Source organism: Siphateles boraxobius, unplaced genomic scaffold (genome assembly GCF_051911475.1).
Source record: "Siphateles boraxobius isolate OS27281-9 unplaced genomic scaffold, OSU_SipBor_1 19, whole genome shotgun sequence".
Lineage (NCBI taxonomy): Eukaryota > Metazoa > Chordata > Actinopteri > Cypriniformes > Leuciscidae > Siphateles > Siphateles boraxobius.
The window spans coordinates 18927750-18946713 of NW_027508799.1; the positions used below are offsets into that span (position 1 = coordinate 18927750).

At 38.7% G+C, this 18964-nt stretch overlaps 1 protein-coding gene and 1 long non-coding RNA gene across 3 annotated transcripts; one reads left to right on the forward strand and one right to left on the reverse strand.

Moving 5' to 3' along the window:
• The first annotated feature begins 33 nt into the window (after positions 1–33).
• Positions 34–2692, forward strand: LOC143741530 (uncharacterized). The gene is made up of 3 exons (XR_013205111.1): positions 34–275; positions 2258–2311; positions 2396–2692. It is a non-coding gene; the product is annotated as an uncharacterized LOC143741530 (long non-coding RNA).
• A 6550-nt stretch (positions 2693–9242) lies between these two features.
• Positions 9243–17981, reverse strand: mdm2 (MDM2 proto-oncogene). 2 transcript variants are annotated; one of them, XM_077234021.1, is made up of 11 exons: positions 17898–17981; positions 16192–16263; positions 16037–16111; positions 14965–15098; positions 14578–14627; positions 14398–14456; positions 14167–14236; positions 13227–13384; positions 12970–13113; positions 12282–12350; positions 9243–10355 (listed from the first exon to the last, which is right to left on the reverse strand). In XM_077234021.1, exons 2-11 carry the CDS (start codon positions 16249–16251, stop codon positions 9735–9737), a joined length of 1440 nt encoding a protein of 479 aa, XP_077090136.1. In that variant the 5' UTR covers positions 16252–16263; positions 17898–17981; the 3' UTR covers positions 9243–9734. The 2 variants fall into 2 exon arrangements, with proteins under 2 accessions (XP_077090136.1, XP_077090137.1); XM_077234022.1 differs by having other exon boundaries at positions 16349–17899.
• Positions 17982–18964: the final 983 nt, after the last annotated feature.

Below are 18964 nucleotides of genomic sequence, written 5' to 3' on the forward strand. Positions count from 1 at the left end.
AAGAGCTACAAAAAATGTATAAAAGGAGAGAGAGCTTTTAGTTGAAACAAACCGAGACAGCGCATTGATTTGAGCCTGTGCTTTCTTTAAAGTCATTGATGAAAGAGAATGCGTGGAAGTGAAAAACAGTTTTGGGAATCAAAGGAGTGTCTCCATCACTTCGGTATTCCCCTCAGGATGTCATACACCATAGCTACTGCAAGGACATTTTTCAGTCTTGTAACTCCAGGGTGTTGTTTATGGACTTCAAAGTGAAGCATACAGAGCAGCCCTAGGTAAATTAATGGCTGTCCAATCTCCTAACTTTGATTTGACAGGCGTTTCCCCTCTGCCCTTCCCGTGCACTCGAGGGCGATATCGCGTTGACAAACTCTTCATCTAATGAGAAGCTACAGAACAGACAGGAAATTAGAGACAGTGAAAGTCTGTTCAATTGAGGACTGCTCATCTGGTTTTCCTCCCAGGCATTTCTGTAAAACTCCAAACCTTTTAAAGTCACACATTGACGGTTTTCCGGTCCATTGTAATTCCGTCCTTACCGAGAACAAATGAAAGAGAGTGCCACTTTCCAAGTTTTTCCACAATTCACAAGAGGGACTCACGTCCAAATGACAGAGTGCTCCAGTTACTGTCAATTACCATTATCTCTCCAACCAGGCACACGCTGAGCCTACAACTAAAACATGATAAGAACGGATATAAAAATGCATTCCACATTTCCGAATGACCCTATTACATGTGGGACAATAAAAAGGAAAATAATTTTAATGCCACTCCGACAGAATATTGGGAAAAAAGAACAAGTCAAGGAACCATAAATTGGAGTTGACATCAAGTTCAAATTCAAATATTGCAAAACTGGACTGTGCATGACAATTGACATGACGTTAGCTTGGCTCTCTGGAATACTTGATTCTGATTAGCTATTTAAAGGATCCTGAAGTCAAATATTTTTGAATAATGATCAATAAACATTAAGCGCCCTATCATAGACCCGGCGCAATGCAGCGGCAGGCACGAAGTGTTTTTTGCAAGTTTCAGCCCGACGCAGTTAACTTTTTGACCTCCTGCGCCACGTTGTTTAAATAGCAAATGCATTTGCGCCCAATTGTGCGTCCATGGGCGTGCTGGTCTAAAAACAAGGTGTGTTCAGGCGCATTGTTTGTGTGTTGCTATTTTGAGGCAACTGAAATAGACTACGCCATTGAACAACAAAAAACTTGTCTAAAGTCAATGGCGCAGTATTTTTTGTAGTTATTTAAAGAGCGCAGTAGTAATGTGCGCCTGTAGGTGGGTCCACAACGTGCGTAGACTTTGTCCCGTGGTCAGCTTGCACGCTTTAACCTCCCACACGAGCAGATCTGTTTCCTTGCTAGGGAAGCGTTCAGTTTTTCCGCTTGCAATTTTTCCGCTTCCGCCATGTAAATAGCGACCGCCATGGCGCGAGCGCAACTGGCTTTTAAAGGGAATGGGAGATGAGACTCTGATTGGTGTATTGCACGTTACGCCTAAAACACACCCAATACTCTTTAAGGGGAGCAAAAACATTGTTTTATTTTTTTTCACTGGTCAATTTTGATATTTTGGGCTATTTTTCTTCAATAACATGTCTTTTTTCAGACTTGTGGTGAAAAAAAAAAGTCCAAAATACACATTTAGGTCTTTATTTTACTACACTTTGTCTATTTGCGTATTTTCCCATCTATAAACTAGCAAAAGTGGATTCAGACTTTAGACCATGCGTTTAGATCGTTAAAATGGGGCCCTCAGTCTCAATCCCTTACCATGTGAAATCGACGATTATGAGGTCTATTATCAAGGACACTTGTCTTTGCTTGAGGATTTCAGACTGCAGCTTGTCTTGAGAGAGTGTTATATGTTTGCTGAGAGGCTGTACACATTTAGGAAGGTGGATTGGGCATTTGTATGCATTGGCCATGTAGTCACTCATTTAGAATATAAATGTATTCATTTTATAACAAGGTTAAGAACAAATTCTTGTGAATCAGGCAGATTTTTTGGTGAGAAGTTCTCCTGTGCATATAAATACAAATAACCAATGCAATTATTAGTGAATGAGAGGCACTGAGAATGTGGAGAACCACTGCTGTAACACAGAATGAGAGCTTCATTTGTGATTTGATTGTAAAGTTCTTTGTTCTGCCTACTACTCTTGTTTCTTTCTTTTTATGCTTTAGCAACCTTTGATTGTCTAAGTCCTTCCAAGCCTTTTTTTATCCCTCATATATGTCAGCAGACTGCTGAAGCATCTGTTGTGCTGAGCGTCATAGTCAAATGCGAATTAAAGCAGGTGAGTCCAACGGGCTGCACGCAGGAAATTGATTTTCTCTTCAGAAGAACTAAAGCCTCCACCAACTCGAATGTGATATTTCAGGAAGGAAGTGATGATAGTGGAGAGAGCAGATTTTTCCTGGTTGCATAATCTGTATTGGACAGGCTATGTTATCCACACATCTGCTATTCTTGAGAACACTGAGCAAGCATATGTAAAGCAGCCTTGGTTTAATGATTTATCGTCCCTCTTATTCAATAAATCATGGGCTCTAAGTGCAAAACCATGAGGGAGTTGTGAATCAGAACATGATCCAGCAAATGTTCTCTAATGGAGGGTCACAGGTCTGGACTGATCTGCTGCAGTATGGGAACTGTAGGGGAAAAAACAAGCATAAATACAAATACCACTAACCATCTTTACATCGTTCTGTTGTTCTGTCTATCCGTTGTGCTGTCCATTCATCTATCCATCATTTTGTTTATCTATTTATCTATCTATCCACTCTAAAGGGTGAATTTATTTGGCTTTTGTTATTCGGCACTAATCAGAAGACAATGAAGTTTGGACTTGCCCTTTAATTGCCTTGCAATATCAATATGTTTATGCAAACAGCTTCTGCTCTGGAAAATTAACTGTCAGCTTGTTTGCTGGTGTACGTAAATAAACAAGAAATGGATGCGGAGACAATTTGTTTTCAGTCCTTTCATCCTGTTACGGGGTAACTGTCAAAACAGATAAAAGAAAATGCGGAAAGTTTGCCAAGTGAGGGAACAAGGATGAAATGAGAATGACACAGAATCATGAGAGAGCCCATTTCGCTGCCTTGAAAGCAGTAACACATTGAATGTTGGGATGAAAGATTCCTCTCAACTTTAACACCCCGAGCTCTACTTACAGTGTACTAGTTCTGTATTGGAGATTCACTGTAAAACAGTCCAGCCATGAAATTGTGAGGCTGTTTTCATGCAGAGCTCTGCTTACTAAGGCTAATTGTGTTTAAGACAAGCATCACTATTGTCATAAGCCTGGCAAGCCAGACCTATCAAGATGTTAGGTCTGGGAACTCACAATTGGTATACGTCAATCCGAGGGGCGGGATAAACGGTTGTCTTTCAAATTCCCTCTGCACGCAATAGGACAGCGCTACAACCAACCAGAGCAACGAACGGCTGTGGCTGAGTGAGTCCCATGCGTTTTTCCACCAGCGGAGCTAGTTGATATATTAAACTTTTGCCGTATATCCGGTCGTCAAAACTCCGAACACATCTTCCTTTTTTAAGAATGACTTAAGTGACGTTCTCTTAACTCCAAGTCATCCAGAGTCGCGGCCAAAGCCGATTCGAAAGACCGCTGTTCGCCAGCAGGATCTTCTTTGTTTTCAAGTATCAGTGAATTCAAATCACCTATGGTAGTATGGAAATCACGCGGAACCGTCACAACTCTGTCGTCACTATGTTAAGCCCGCCCTCTCTATACACGATGTGATTGGCCTGACCAGAGTTCCAGCTCAAATGCCAACGGAGAGTTGCTTGCTGCAAAATAATTTTTGCTGCTGCTAGGGTGCGTCTAAATTTGTAGGCTATTTTATCATTGCTATTACTTTGAAATGCATAACTCTTCCTGCATTTTTTTTCTATAATGTTTCTTAAACATGCATTGATGTAATGCTTTAGGAGCTCAATGAGAACAAAGTGGGAAACCAAAGAGATGGTGCAGCCTTCTGAAACTTTAAACACTGGTGTTGCTTTTAGATAGTGTGATATACACTACATTTTTAAAGGCTTTATTTCCATTTTTGTCTTTGCATTGCACAATGTGACTTTGTACCTCACAAATGCAACTCTGTTTCTCGTAATTGCTACTTTACATCTCACAATTACAATATAATTTCCCATATTTGCGATTATTTCTTATTTTAAATATGCCGTGAAATCATCTATTTTCTAAGTGTTTGTTGTTGATCTTATTGTGAATGACTCACCTGTGCGCATGTTTCATATTTGTTTATTTCACCACGCAATTTTGAATTATCTTTCTGTGAAACGTCAGACTTTTCTCTGATTAATTATGACCTTCTCCAATCATTTCGCCTCCATCCAATCAACAACCAATGGATACAACCAAGTTCCCACCTTACTTTATTTTCCACTTTTCATTATTCCATTTCAGTCGAATGTACGTCACAAAATGAAAGAAAATATCTGTTGCTACTTCATTATATTGTGACTTTAAACTTTATTCTCTCAATTAGCAGTTTTATTTTTTTATACATTATTAAATACAATTTTGTATTTTTTTTTTTACTGGTTTCTAAACTGTTAAAAAGTTGGTTTAACTTAAAGTATTTTGAGTTTTGAACTTAAAAAAATGTAGTTCATTGAAATTTAAAAATTTAGTTAATACAACAAATGAGATTGGTTTTGTAAAGAGAAACTCAAAATATTGTGTTATCTTAACTAAATGAATTATCTAAGTTGATTTGACAAAAGACAAAAGTTGAGATAGCAAATCGTGAAAGTATTTTTTTACAGTGATATTTTTGAGGATGCCTCATCTCACCTGACACAACTCTTTCATATAAACTCACCTAATATGGTTATAAAATATACATAGGCTAACTGTAGAAATAGTCATAAAGACAACATACAAAAAAGGGTATCAACGAGTAACCATTACACAAAATTTATACTGAGAGAGAAGAAATATTTTCTGGAATGAAAATAAGATAATGATTGTTTGTGTACTACAAAATCAGTTTGCTCTTGAACTCAGAAAGTTTTGCATGCAAAGCTTAGTACAATGCCTCCATTGCCTGAATCCATGGCCAATGCCGCCATTGCAACTTGTCAGTAACCAAATGGTACTTTCAACCCACGAGTATCTACAGTTGTGCAACAATCTCATCACTGAAAAGGCCTTATATAAAAAGTAAATTGCAAAAGAAAAAAACATAACAGGCACAGTAAACTGCCTATCACTAGAAGCAAATGATATGAGCTGTTGGCATGCTGCAGGCTGGCACGTCACATGTCAGTGTTTCCAGACACCAGCCTAACAAACGCTTTAGCTGACAAACAGGACAAATAGCTGTCCAGGATCCGCTTGTACTCGTGTGACCGTACTAGAACCCTCGGCCTGCTCGTGGCCAGGACGTTCATCCCAACCTTCTGCAAGAATGCGATAGACAAATGCGGATTTAGAAGCTCAGTGGCACGTGTAGCGCGGCTGTCAAGCAAGATACTGTTCAGCACACACAGTCATTTTTCTGTTGATTTCTTTTTCAACAGATTTTTTTTCCTATGACAAATGCCATGAATTTTCCACCAGGGATAAATAAAGAATGTCTGTCTGTTTTTCTTTCTAGTCATTTCAGCAACGAATGCTTTTATTTCAGTCCGATGACTGCTGCATTTTATTTTTTGGCTGTGTATCATATAACTATGGAAATATTTTATCATTATCCATGCTGCAGAATAATGGATTGTACCCTAGTTTAAATTATGCAAACATGAGTTATAAATGTGAAATTAGGTGTTGAATACACAGACATAAGAAGAAAAAAAAACTCCCTATTTTCCAGCACTGTTAGTTTTATGTATGAGGATTCTCTCTCTCTCTCTCTCTCTCTCTCTCTCTCTCTCTCTCTCTCTCTCTCTCTCTCTCTCTCTCTCTCTCTCTCTCTCTCTCTCTCTCTCTCTCTCTCTCTCTCTCTCTCTCTCTCTCTCTCTCTCTCTCTCTCACACAGCACACACACACACTCCTTTCCACCCATCAACTACTGTCAGATACTCACTGATACAAGAGCAAGGAGGAAAAACATCACAGATCTTATTATAAATTAATAGTTCCATTTAGCATCCATGTACACACTCACATGCCATACATAATGTTACTTTTTCCTTTGAACTGCTTTACTTACATACAAAGGTTCAGCTTTTTAATTGAAATAGCTTTGAAATTCACTGAAGATAAAATCAGTGTGTGTGAGGCCCACTGGAGAAAACTATCAGTGCTACTGGTTGATACATAATACTGATCATTATAATAATAACAAAAACTCTTCCATTGCCATGTGAAAACTTGTTTAAATTAGCCAACTTGTTTATTATACTAACTAATGCATTCAAACAGGAGGCACAAATTATTGTGGCAGGGTGGACTAATGAGAATCTAGTATCTGCTGTATGAGAATGCAGTGTCACAGTGCACTCTAGCGGTGGCACTCTAGAACTAGCCACATCTCAGGCTCTCAGAGTTCGCTTCATCTCTGTCAAGTCCTGCGCCCCACAGTATAAAACTAACACGTTTAATAATTTAGAACGTTCGCGTACACCCTTAATAATGAAGGTTATTTCATGGTATTAATGGTTCCACGAAGAACCTATAACATCAAAAGAACCTTCCCACTGCCCAAGTCTCGTCAGATTAGGCTAATGTTCTTCACACCCATTGGGGTTTCTTTTAAGAACTGTTTATTGAAAATTTATTTTGGCAACCAATAATGGTTTATTCTTTGGCATTGCTGTGTAAACCCTTTATTTATGTTTAAAACCTTTACTTTAAGAGCATATTATTGCAACCTTACCTCACAAGTGTTACAAGTGAGCGGAAACGACGCCGGTGTGTGACACGTAGCATTGTTACCTTGGTGACTAAAGATGCTGCGACCTGAAGAAATTAAAGCTGTTGTTGGTTTTTCACTTTGTATCTTCAGAACTGGGAAATGGAGTTATTTAAAATGTAGCGTCTCTGTGATTTGAATGACACATTTTGTTGGTGAGACAAATCTGGCAGACTGACAGCATCCGTGTGTCACAAGATATGAGCACTGCACACATCACATGAAAGATTCATTTGCATTGCTTCGAGAGAAATGCTTTGTCGTGCTATGGACCTACACGTATGGTGAAAAATATGAGTGGCATATGGCTGCCAGTGTTTTTATTATTTTACTAAGAATTCCCAGTAACCTAGAAGTGTTTTAGAAATTTCGTTGAGGGTGGCACTGAATCTGCCCAGGTCACAGGATGATGCCACAAAAACAAACACACACACACTTGTGTTTTGAGGACTTTCCATATATATATATAAGACGTTTTTACATTAAACATAAACAAATAAACAATTTACTATTATTAATAACCTGTTTTCGACTGGTGACAACATTTGTGGAATATGAGGAAAATGTTATAATGGTTATAATATTTTAACGTCAATATAAAATGTGGAAAAAACATTAAGGGGATTGAATACTTTCTGGATGTAGGCTACTCTATATATCCGTTGTTGTGTTGCAAATATCAGATAACAGGTTCATGTTGCCAATTGTGAAGCCTTATTCAAGTTTAAAAGCATTTCAGTTGAGTGCACGGTTGCTCTCGGCTGTTGATAAGTCAGAACTGTCAGATAAAAGGCTTAGCAACAAGATATAAAGGCTAAAATAGCAGTTTATGTAACATTTGATAGTTGTCAGATTGCACAAGTCAAATAATAGGCTATATGCTCCTGCAAAGATACTTTAAGTAATAATGGCTATAATATTTATAGCTTGTATGACCCCCGACTCTCACCTTTTCAAGTCAATACAAAACAAAAGTAGCTACTTTATCTGTCACTGTAACATTTTCTTTGAAGTGCATAGGCTAGTTGGACAAAGTGAGGCATTTCAAAACCCCTCAAATTAAATACGTTCATTAGAAACACCTAATTTCTATTAAAATATTTTAATTACATGCTTTAAAGTGCAATTAATGTGAAATCAATCTTTTATTCAGGGAATAGAACTCCGAGGGCAACATTATAGGCACATATGAAACTTTTCGGTCCGTAAACTACACTTGTTTCCCAGAACAAACATGTCCAAGCAATGGGGGGGAAATAAAATTAAGTTTACAGTCAAAAGGTGTTGACATTAAGTTTTATTAGACAATTTGTTTTTTGTAAAGCACATCCATCAGGTCACATGGGTAAAGGACGTGTATGGCAAGACTTTGGTGAATTAAAAGTGTCTAGAATTCAATAAGTAGCCATCATAAATCATATACATTTAATAAGTTGCTATCAAAAACCAGTTAAACTGGGATCAAACATGAGGCAGCTGTCAAAGAACAAAGTGCATATAATACTGTTTCTTTTATGATTCTTATACGTATTCATCCATTGCTCTTGAACAGACGCCAGTGATTTTAGTCTTAGTCTGATTAATTGTTCGTGTTGTGCGAGTGTGGAAGAGAGAGCAGAGAGTGACATTACATACCTCAAGTCTGAAAACTTCTGATAGCACTTCATTTGTAGAACATCTGGCTGTTAGAAAAGAGAATAACTATTAGTGTAAACCTTTCAAATTCATTTGGCAAGTTGCTACTATTTTGCACGTTTTAACTGAAACCACTTCACAAAAATAACTTGCAGAAACAGAACTGGAATAGTTTTTTTTTTAGAAAAGAAAAACTGTCCTTCGCAGCATTTTGAAATAAGCATCTTACCATGTCAATGAACTTGTGTTTGGCAACTTCAAAACACAGATTTTTTTTTTCTTTCTTTTTTTTTTCAAAAGCAAATTTTAAACAGAATATTGTTAAATAGGTGGTGGAAGAAATATTCAGCAAGTAAACACACAACAAACATAGAGAACACAAACGATTCATGCTGCAACACAATAGATTACCATTGTAAAGCCTTTTGTAAATGTAAGGAGGCGGAAGTTTGTGCCAAGCTGCTATTAGAGAGAAACATGTCAGAACTTGTTTGCTGATATTGAGAGAAAAGTGGGTCCCTAGAAACCAAAGCTCTCTCTGGGTGACCGCTGTGTACAACCCAACAAACAGCACAGCCAACGGACTCCAGCCACCTGAACCACCTTCTTACAGCCCATTGGCTGAAAACCATTACACACCATTCAGAAAACAACATCATTTAAAAAGCAATCACCTGTACTGTAAATGTGTAAGAGCCTCAAAATAATCATTTATTATGTCTCACTCAGAGAAAATAAGACAGTCTTTGCAGCAGAAACAATGCTGGGGAGCATTTCCTTAAAGAAGAGGAACAATTTAAAAGGGGTGTCTCAAGAGCTGAGGAACACATTTCAGTGCAGCAAAGAACTCAAATTAACAAATCTGAGAAACCTCAGCACATCAGCATGTACATAAATTAAATTATTACAATCATTTCTAGTAGATGATATAATGCATGCAGCATCACTGCAAGTCCACACGTAGTTTTTTTAATTATAAGCCCTTAAACTCAACCCTTACAACATAAATTTGTGTATTTTCTAACCAGCATGTGAATGAGAACCTCGCTTGTTGAGTCATAAATAAAATTCATTAATCATTAAGAAATTTGAACAATAACTATAATACAAGACAAGGCAACATATGAGCCTCCCAGACTTCATGTGAGGAAAGTAGAGGAGAGGAGGTATATCTGCAGGGCCTCAGCTCACGTAGGTCAACACCACTGACTGAATGGGCTCTCGGCACACCGGACACAACTTGTTCCGGTTCTTTAATTTCTTGGCGCAAGTGTAACATGCCATAAGATGTCCAGTCCTTCCATGGACGATGCAGCCATTCTTGGGGCGACTTTGACAGATGACGCAGGGCTCGAGGCATGTGGCGGGCAGGCAGGCCTCCAGGCTGTTGAAGCGCTCAAGCTCAGGGGTCTCTTCCTGACTGCTGCCCACACCAGAGGAGGTGGAGGGCTGCGATGACGAGGTCTGAGAGTCAGTCAGGGAGCCGGGGGTGGCAGAAGAGGGAACTACTTCTTTGGCGGCGGAGAAGGGAGATTGCAAGCACTTGCCGTCGGGTACGTCCACTCCTTCGTCCGTTTCTGGAAGAGGGCTTGAGGGTTTGGAAGGAAGCATTTTGTCAACCGAGGCCAAGATGGTTGTTGTGGTGATGCTGGTGACTTCAGTGCTGGTTTGAGTGTTAGTGGAGGGGTTTTCATTGTTGGAGTCTGATTCTGGAAGCCAACCGGGTCGGACAGTCCAGCAGCTTTTGCAATGCCGAGGAAGAGGGGGGTTGAGCACGTCACATTCAGCACACTTCCAGTAGTCCTGAGTGAACACATTGTTCCATTAGTACATATTTTTCATATATACTATGCACATTTTTCTTGCTTATTTGAAATACAAAGGCCTGTTAAATCCAAGGGTCAGAGAAAGGGTGGAAATAGACACAACAAACATTTGGTGCAAGAAACTTTAAAATTAAATGCTATAAAAGTTTAAAATATGGTCAACATGAAATCAAAATTTAAAGGGGGGGTGAAATGCTGTTTCATGCTTAGTGAGTTTTTCACACTGTTAAAGAGTTGGATTCCCATGCTAAACATGGACAAAGTTTCAAAAATGAAGTTGTAAGTTTGATGGAGTAATTCTGTTCCAAAAATACTCCTTCCGGTTTGTCACAAGTTTCGGAAAGTTTTTTTCGAATACGGGCCTGTGTGACGTCAGAGTCGCCGGAATTTCCTTATACGGGTCTTAAGGGCACTTCTCCCGGAAGGGCGCGCGCGCATCTGTAGCCTAGTGCGTGCGAGAGTACGCCTATGCCCATCAGAGCGCTGGGCTCGGCTGCGCTGCAATTAAAAAAATGGCACCAAAAAAAGTGTGTTTTTGGTTGCCAGGGCAAGACAACATTGCACAAATTTCCAAAGAACCCAGCGTTAAGGGACCTGTGGATGGATTTTGTTTTTCCAGAGCAGCAACGGAGTTGTGCAAGTGTTTTTGTTTGTTCCCTTCATTTCGACAGGAATAGTTTTATAAACAAGGCCCAGTTCAACGCCGGATTTGCAGATCGCCTAATACTCAAAGATGGAGCAGTCCCAACGATAAAGGTTCACGGTCGTGCGTTGGAACCGCAGGCGGTGAGTAAAACTGCTTCAAATGTCTGTGAGTTGTTAACTATCGGCGTGTAAGCACAGAAAGTAAACAACATGATCACATACAGTTAATGTATCTATGGAGCATGCGATGTATGGTGTGTGTTTAAATACATTTGTTTAGCTGGCCACTGTAGGTGTCAGTTTGTTTATTGTAAAAATAAATCATGTCCTCATAAACCAGTCTGTCTGTTTACAACACACAAATGTTGTAAAACTCGTTGTAAAAACACTGCGCTCAAGTTCAAATCATTTCTATTTTTAAAAAAACGCTCGAGACCTTATGTTTTTCACCCATTTCACTGCCCATCTCACGTTTTTGTGAGCAAAAACGCGTTCTGTATGAACGAGCCCTTATATTGTTTAAGTTATAAGTTATACCGTTCCAGTAGGCCTACACACCACATAGAGACGTCCTGCTGTAGTCGTTGCTGCTGCTGCTGGTCGTCTTCAATCTCAGCCTCGGGATCTGATTCTGGATCAAAAATGTATGGCTGAATCTGATTGTTAGCCATGGTTTATTTTCGGATGTCACTCACAGCTTCCAGACGCTCTCAACGCAAAAGCTTCGCGCACTCGTGTCGTGATTATTTAGCTCCGCCCACACGGTACGCCTCCACCCGCTCGGGTTTTTCCGGAAAGACTCGGTACAGCCTATCTTTCTTTTATAAATATAATAAAACTAAAGACTTTTTGGAGATATGAAGGATGCAATACTACTCTATAGGTACTCAAGATTAACAGGAGATTGAGTGAAACTGAGCATTTCACCCCCCCTTTAAGTTATTAATACACATTCCTGGTCGTACTACGCACAATTCATTAGTGCACAAATTTTCTAAGGGGGAAAAAATGTCTATCTTCATAATCATAAACAAAATGTCATAACTAACATAACTGCTTGTCTGGAAACAACTTTCTTTTTGGCAGACTCACAAAAGCCTTATTTTTAATCCCCAACCTTTGATCCAAATGGCACCACAATAGTATGCAACACCCACTTTTCATGATCCAATCTAATCATAATAGATAAATTCAGTTTATCAGTTTATCTGGATAAAGTCCAGTTCTACTTTCATTATTGAAGTAAATTTCCACATACTGCCTCAGTTATCTCAGTATCCTCATCAAACGAGTCTTCATCCTCAGCGATGATGGTGACTTCATACACCTGAATGAGCAAAAGAAAATTGCAGTGAGTTAAGGACTGTTAAACAGATTAGGTTACGTCAGGAGTATCCAAACTCAGTCCTGGAGGGCCACTGTCCTGCAGAGTTTAGCTCCAGCTTGCCTCAACTCACCTGCTTGGAAGTATGCACAGAAAGACTTTGATTAGTTACTTCGGGTGGGTTTAATTGGGGTTGGAGCGGAACTCTGCAGGACAGTGGCCCTCCAGGGGAAGGACTGGACACCCCTGGGCTACTTCTACACTAATCCGGATACATACATTTGTTTTTCAAAAATTCTCTACATTTTGTCCATCCACAGGCGACTTTTTTTATCCTGTGATAACCAAGTTTTATAAAGACACTCTCCTAAGTGGATAAATATGAAAATGCTTTTTTTGCTAATAAAATGAATGTGCAAGAATAATTACAAGTTATCTCAGTGACCTTTTATTGCATTTAACGTGCAGTAAAATTTGAAAATCTTTCAGTTTGGACAAGAAACATTGTGGAAAATGCTTGAAGACGCTAGTGCGGACGGAAAGCATTTTGAAATTGTGGTTTTCAAATATATCTGGATGTTTGTTAATATCTCTCTCAATAGAGCAGAAGTTGAGTTGAAACCTCGTTCTCTCCCGGCACCGAATCCTCATCGTTCTCACTGTAGGCATCAGAGTTGATGGACTCCACCTCGAACTCCACACTGAAATTATCAGAGTCCGAGTCCTCGCTTTCATCACTGCCTTCACTGTGAGAGATACCTACATCCTGTTGAATAAACAAAACACTGGTTAGAGAGGACCACATGACAGCAAAAAGTAGTTAATATAACCGCTGGTAAAACAAAAGTATGTGAAGGACTGTTTAAAGGTGCAACTCACAGAGTTGCTGTGTGCGTTCGAAGACTCGCTGTTCCTCCTTTCCCGGTGCAGGCCGCCGATCACACACCAAGACAGGCTGTCATCAAATGTCAGAGAGAAGCTGTCTGACTTGTGCCTTTTCCTGCGTTCTCTAGGCTCGTCTTCGGCTGAAGAACTCTCTATTAAAAAAAAAAACGAGTTTAGCACTAAGCTGTTTTTGGACACCTGTCCTTATGAGGGTTTTCACATATAATTACTCAGTAGGTGAACCAGAACATGCTGCTTCTAAGGCTTTCCAAACATTTTCAGTCTGTTTTTTTTTTTCTGTAGGTTTACAAAAACACAAGTTTGAGCGTATACTGCTTATTTCATTAGTGTAAATCAGTTAATTTGCTGATGGTCCTTTTCTATGCACTCAACTTTGGACACTTATGGGCCATGCAGGAGCAATGCTCAGAGCAATAACCCTGTTTTAATGGTGCATCTGGTGCTGCTTGCTCAACAAACTGCCTTTGTGTGCATAGTTGGGGTTTTAAAATGGGCCATTGAAGAGCAGCAGTCATCTGAGCACATTCTGCACAGCCTCCAGATCTCAGTGTCCTTTTGAGAGGTTCACAGTCAGAGAGAGAGCAGTCATTATGGTACCACATGTTTACCCACATGGCACATAAAGTCCTCTGTCAGGACTGAAGGAACAATACAAAATGATCCATTATGAGGGTTGTCTTCCCTGCTCAGCGGCTGAGGCTGTTATAATGTAAATTATATACACCTTTATAGGGCAAGAGAGCAAACAGTCCAGTTGGAAATCATGAAATCTAAAAACCGCTATTTTATTTAACAGCCATTTAATGCAAAATTTCATCCTAGCAAAAAGAGAAGAAAGGAACAAGCCCTTCCTGTTCAAACAGGAAGAAACAGCTGGTGTGTGTGCTTTTTGCTCTGTGGTGTGTGCGCTTACCAGGATCACTGCTCCTCCTCCTCCTGCGCTGCTGTTGTGAGGTAGATGAGCGAGAGTCTGAATCCATATCCTGGAACAGACAGTTGGGTTTCAGTCATGCTTCAATCTCAAAGACAGCAGGAGCTCTTTATAACCCATTCAAGCACACACGCAGCACTGCCAGGGCAACTCTGTGGAATGGGTCAATACTCTGAGGTTCTAAGTGTGTTGAGCATTAAAGAAAACATTTACCCCGGGCCCTCGATCTGTTTCACTTTGACTCCTGGGTTCAGAGAAGGTAGACTGAGTTTCTGTAAAAGGAAACAAGGACAGTTTGAACAAAAAAAAGGATAAGAACATTTGTTCGAGGAAAACAATACTATTAAAGATGGAACAGAGGAGATAAAACAAAAGGTTTAACGGTCATAGTACCTGGATTTTTCACTGTCACAAGGTTTCTATTGATCATTGCAAAGAGGGCTCTGAAAAAAAAAACAAGGTAAAATTAACAAGTAAAACTTTCATATAGCAACTTTCAATTTCAGTTCTTAAAAAAATGTGAGGTATACATAATAACACATTATGTATACTATTTTAATATACATTTATATCTCTTTAGTCAACTTATGTAACTAATCAAATATATTTTGCAGCAACTTAAAATCTTAAACAGGTGAAAGTAGATTAATTCATAGCAAGTGGGTTAAATATCCCAGACGCTGCCACCTGTTGCTTTAAAGCCCCACCCTGATATTCTCAGGGGTCATTTATTATTGCTGCAGCTGTTTCTGTCTAAGTGAAGTTAGGGTCAATACGCACCGTGGCTCTTTGACTGAGAAACTTTTCACTCCGAGAACAGCGCCAAGAGCATCCTCTCCGCAGTGAACGATGTGTTGCTGCTGCTTGTCATATAACTCCTTGCTCATGATATACTTCCCCAAATAAAACATAACCTAAACACACACATAAACAAGAGTACAGTTTAGAGATCCACAAGGAAACCATTTCCTAAAACAAGTGTGTTGAGAGAAAGGATGACAAAGATGTGGCTGGTATTTAAATACAGATGAGTAATACATTCCTGTTAGTCAGACACAACTTCCACCCATAAAAAAAATGACTCATGGGTAATGGCATCAAGCTAAGTTGACAACAGTTGAAAATAATATATCAAACAACTTAACATTTCATAAGTAAGCATATTATCCAACTATCTATACTACTGCACAGTGCACACTACCAATGCAAGACAGAAATATTTTTTTTTAGTTTTAATCATCCATGCAAAACCTATTGCCATTTTATATATATTTGCTAAGGTGTTCAGAATGGTTTCTTACTGGATTAACTAAAAAAAAGCCCTCCCTAAAGTCTCTAGGCATTACTCAGGTTTTTGATTGTAGGATGAATGTGCAAAAAAATCCCTTTTGCATTAAAGGAAAGACCCTAGACTTCTTTTAGTCCGATCACTTACAGACATAATAATCAGCAATGTATTAATCATTATTCATCTGTAACACAAATTGAAGCTTAATACTTTGGGTTAGGGGTTTGTTCAAATCTATAATTCACCACCCACTGCCCTTGAATATTTACAAACAATATGCAGGTTTAACCATACACACAAATGAGCAACATGAAACTGGAGAAGGATTATTTTAGCTAGCAATTTCAAACACCACTGCCATATGACCACAAACTCATTTCAGAAACTCTCAAATAAGTGCTTCAGAAAGACTATTCACATAAAACATACGGCAAGGTTCAGCTACTAAAATAACTAGCATAAATCCAATTAGATATAACACCATGAACCATGGTATGTATACTAATGTTTAAAAGTTTAAATGGACTAGACTAAAAACTGTGTTCAACAGACACATCTCCTCACCTCCTTCATAGTGAAAACATCTTTATCTGCACCTGCATCCTCTAACAGCCTTTTTAACTGCACCTTTGGTCTTACCTAAGGAAGTTACAATAAATAAGACTCAGTCATTTCAAGGCATAAAAACACATTTGAATACTCAAGAACACTGCATTTACCAGTTTTTCATTGTCAACCTTGTTGATCTGAGAACTGCTTAAACAACTCTCTGTTGCCATATTTGTAGTGATCTGTAAAACAAATAAACAGTTGTTACATAAAAATGTTACATTGGAAGCAACTCAGCACACATAAAAACTTCAGAAAGAACTTTACCTGTGCAAATGGAAGTAAATTGGATATTCTACCTGATATTCTACCTAAGATTCTTCTATATATACTCTGCTAACTGTACATAAAGTGCTTGAGCTCTGGGTTAGTGAGGAGTGGGAGCCGACTGAGAGCCAGTCTATGGTTTAAATAGACGCAGAGAGACATGTCAGGGCTAGAATCCACCGCACCGATCATCATGTCCTGGGCGGGTTCGGGCATGACAAGTCAAAGCGTGACTGGCTTTTCCGAACCCTAGTGGTGGAAGACGATCTTTGCTGAGCTGTCTGTGTCTCTGCGATCATGTCCGGGCATGTCCCGAATCACTACTACACTCGCCTATTGCCGGCTAAGCACATGGATTTGAATCTTATCAGCCTAGTGACAGGTGAAATAACGAAGTGTTCGGACCAAAAGCGGTGACCAGCCCGGATTATTAGAGCCTCAGTCAAATAAACCAAATAAACCAAAAAGACCAAAAGTTCATCATTTACAAGTTCTACGGATGGATGGATGGATGGATGGATGTCATGCGAGTAAAGCTCCAAATGTCTTTGGAATACGACAGTGCTTTGATTATCTGAAATGCTCTGCAAACAGTAATAACGTTACACATTAAAACACAACAACAACCTCAAGTGTGTTGTCTTCTGGATTTATATCTGACATCTGCGTGCATGGGAATATCCTCCAGTCAAATTAGCTGCACATGATTAATGTAAAACCTGTAGCATCAATTGCTACTCGTATGAGATTCAACGTTAACTTGCATGTGATCGATCAGATTAACGTTAAACGATTAGTATTGCGCGCTTTTTGGCGCGTCAGGATTCAGTATGACAAAAAATATTAACAGAAATGTATTGACAAAAAAGAAATTGCGTAACGTTAATATGTTTTTCTCCAGTTAACTGAATCAACACTGAACTGAATAATGCCTTTTTTAGAGCTGCTTTAGTGCAGTATTTGTCTCATATTTGACTAAGTTTAAATAGTTGGTCGTTATTTTCCTGTTTATCACTGTGAAGCTGCTTTGAAACAATCTTTATAGTATGAAGCGCTATGTAATATGTAAATAACGTTAGAGGCGACTTGACTCATCCAGCATAGACGGCATGCAACCCGCTGAATTTGTTTATGTAACGTACGTTACTTTTACACATTTCGTAATTTATTTACAAGCAGAATAGATGCGTGATAATTATATTAAATAATAAACATAAAATGCTTCTCGCCGAATGTGGAGTGTTGCATATTTGAGCGACAAGAACTAAGCTGTCGTTATTGTTACAACGCCACAAATGCGCGCTCTCTCTGATGTCTGTTTCCTGCTGTGGACATCAGGAAAACCCGAGGCTGCAGTAGGCCGCGCTTACAGAGCTAGCTCAGGACTAACTGAGGCAAAAGATTTCAGGCGAATAAACGGATATTAAAGACGCATGCCAAGTTACAATAATAAGTTGGAGCGTTTAGCAGATATATGCAGCCTGATAGGTGTAATAAATATCTGAGAAAGTGCGAAAATTGTTAAACTGAAAGTGTTAATATGTCTTACCTGCTGGTGACCGTTGAGAGGCGCGAACTCTAACTCCCTCTACAGGCGACCGTTTGAATTTGAAATGGTCCAGCACGTGCACTAAACGCGGGGTGTAAACATCACACAATACACTCGAGTTGAATATTATTTATACTGTCTACTCTTGCTGTTTTACTGTTTATGGGTTTAAAGTAGCTCAGTTCTAAAATTGTAAAATCGCTTTTATATTTGTAGGTTAACAGGATTGAGCACTGTGTTGTTGTAAAAAGTTATTTTTGTCTCCTTGTTTTAATACTGTAGGCTAATATAGTTTTAGCAGCTGAGTTCTGCATATGTGTGAAGCTAACAAGAGAATAAGACAATAAAGTAAAAGTAATACCAATTTTTTTATAATTTTTTTTTTACAACATTTAGTTGTAGAATGTTATTCTCTGCTTGCACATGTTTGCTAAAATTGAAAACGCGCAGTTCAGGGCAAAGGTTTGTTTAAAGATTTTTGTTTAGAGATTTTGTAAAAAACATTGAGATACTTAATTTTATAAAAGTTAGGTGACAAAAGCAGTTAGGTACATTAGCTAATCTGCATTTTAAATGGTTTAAAATCTAGTTCATCAGCTATACAAATTTTGTGAGCTCTATCCTGCCTTTTTAAATGCTTCAAAGTATATTTTCACGTACTTGTATTATTTTTTATTAAATACACAATTGAATTTACCCAATGCTCTTGGTTCAATTAAGTCCCTGTTTTAATTGTTATATGATACATTATCACTTATTTTCATAGGTAGTTATTTAGTGATAGTGTTTATTTGTGATCACTTGATAATATTAGGCTAAATGCATCTCTAATCAAATCACTAGATAATGATTTCTTCCTTTGATTAATTAACTATTTTGCATGGTTCTATTGTGTTAACTGAAACCCCTTTCATCAGTTGTTTTGATTTATTGTTGAGTGATGATGACTGTTGTCATAACATGACCCTTGTACACATTGTGAATTGGTTAGCCAACTACACAGAAACTTGCTAGTTAGGGAAGGTATTGTTTGCTGAGTGAAATTGGTGCTGTATGAAGAGAACAAA

Excerpts from the sequence above, each read along its gene's own strand:
- mdm2 (XM_077234021.1), bottom strand. The coding sequence starts at position 16,251 with ATGGCAACAGAGAGTTGTTTAAGCAGTTCTCAGATCAACAAGGTTGAC. Across the intron at positions 14,628-14,964 it reads TTCTCAGTCAAAGAGCCACG|AGCCCTCTTTGCAATGATCA; the intron begins GTGCGTATTGAC and ends TTTTTTTTTCAG. Across the intron at positions 13,114-13,226 it reads CGAACGCACACAGCAACTCT|GATGTAGGTATCTCTCACAG; the intron begins GTGAGTTGCACC and ends TTTATTCAACAG.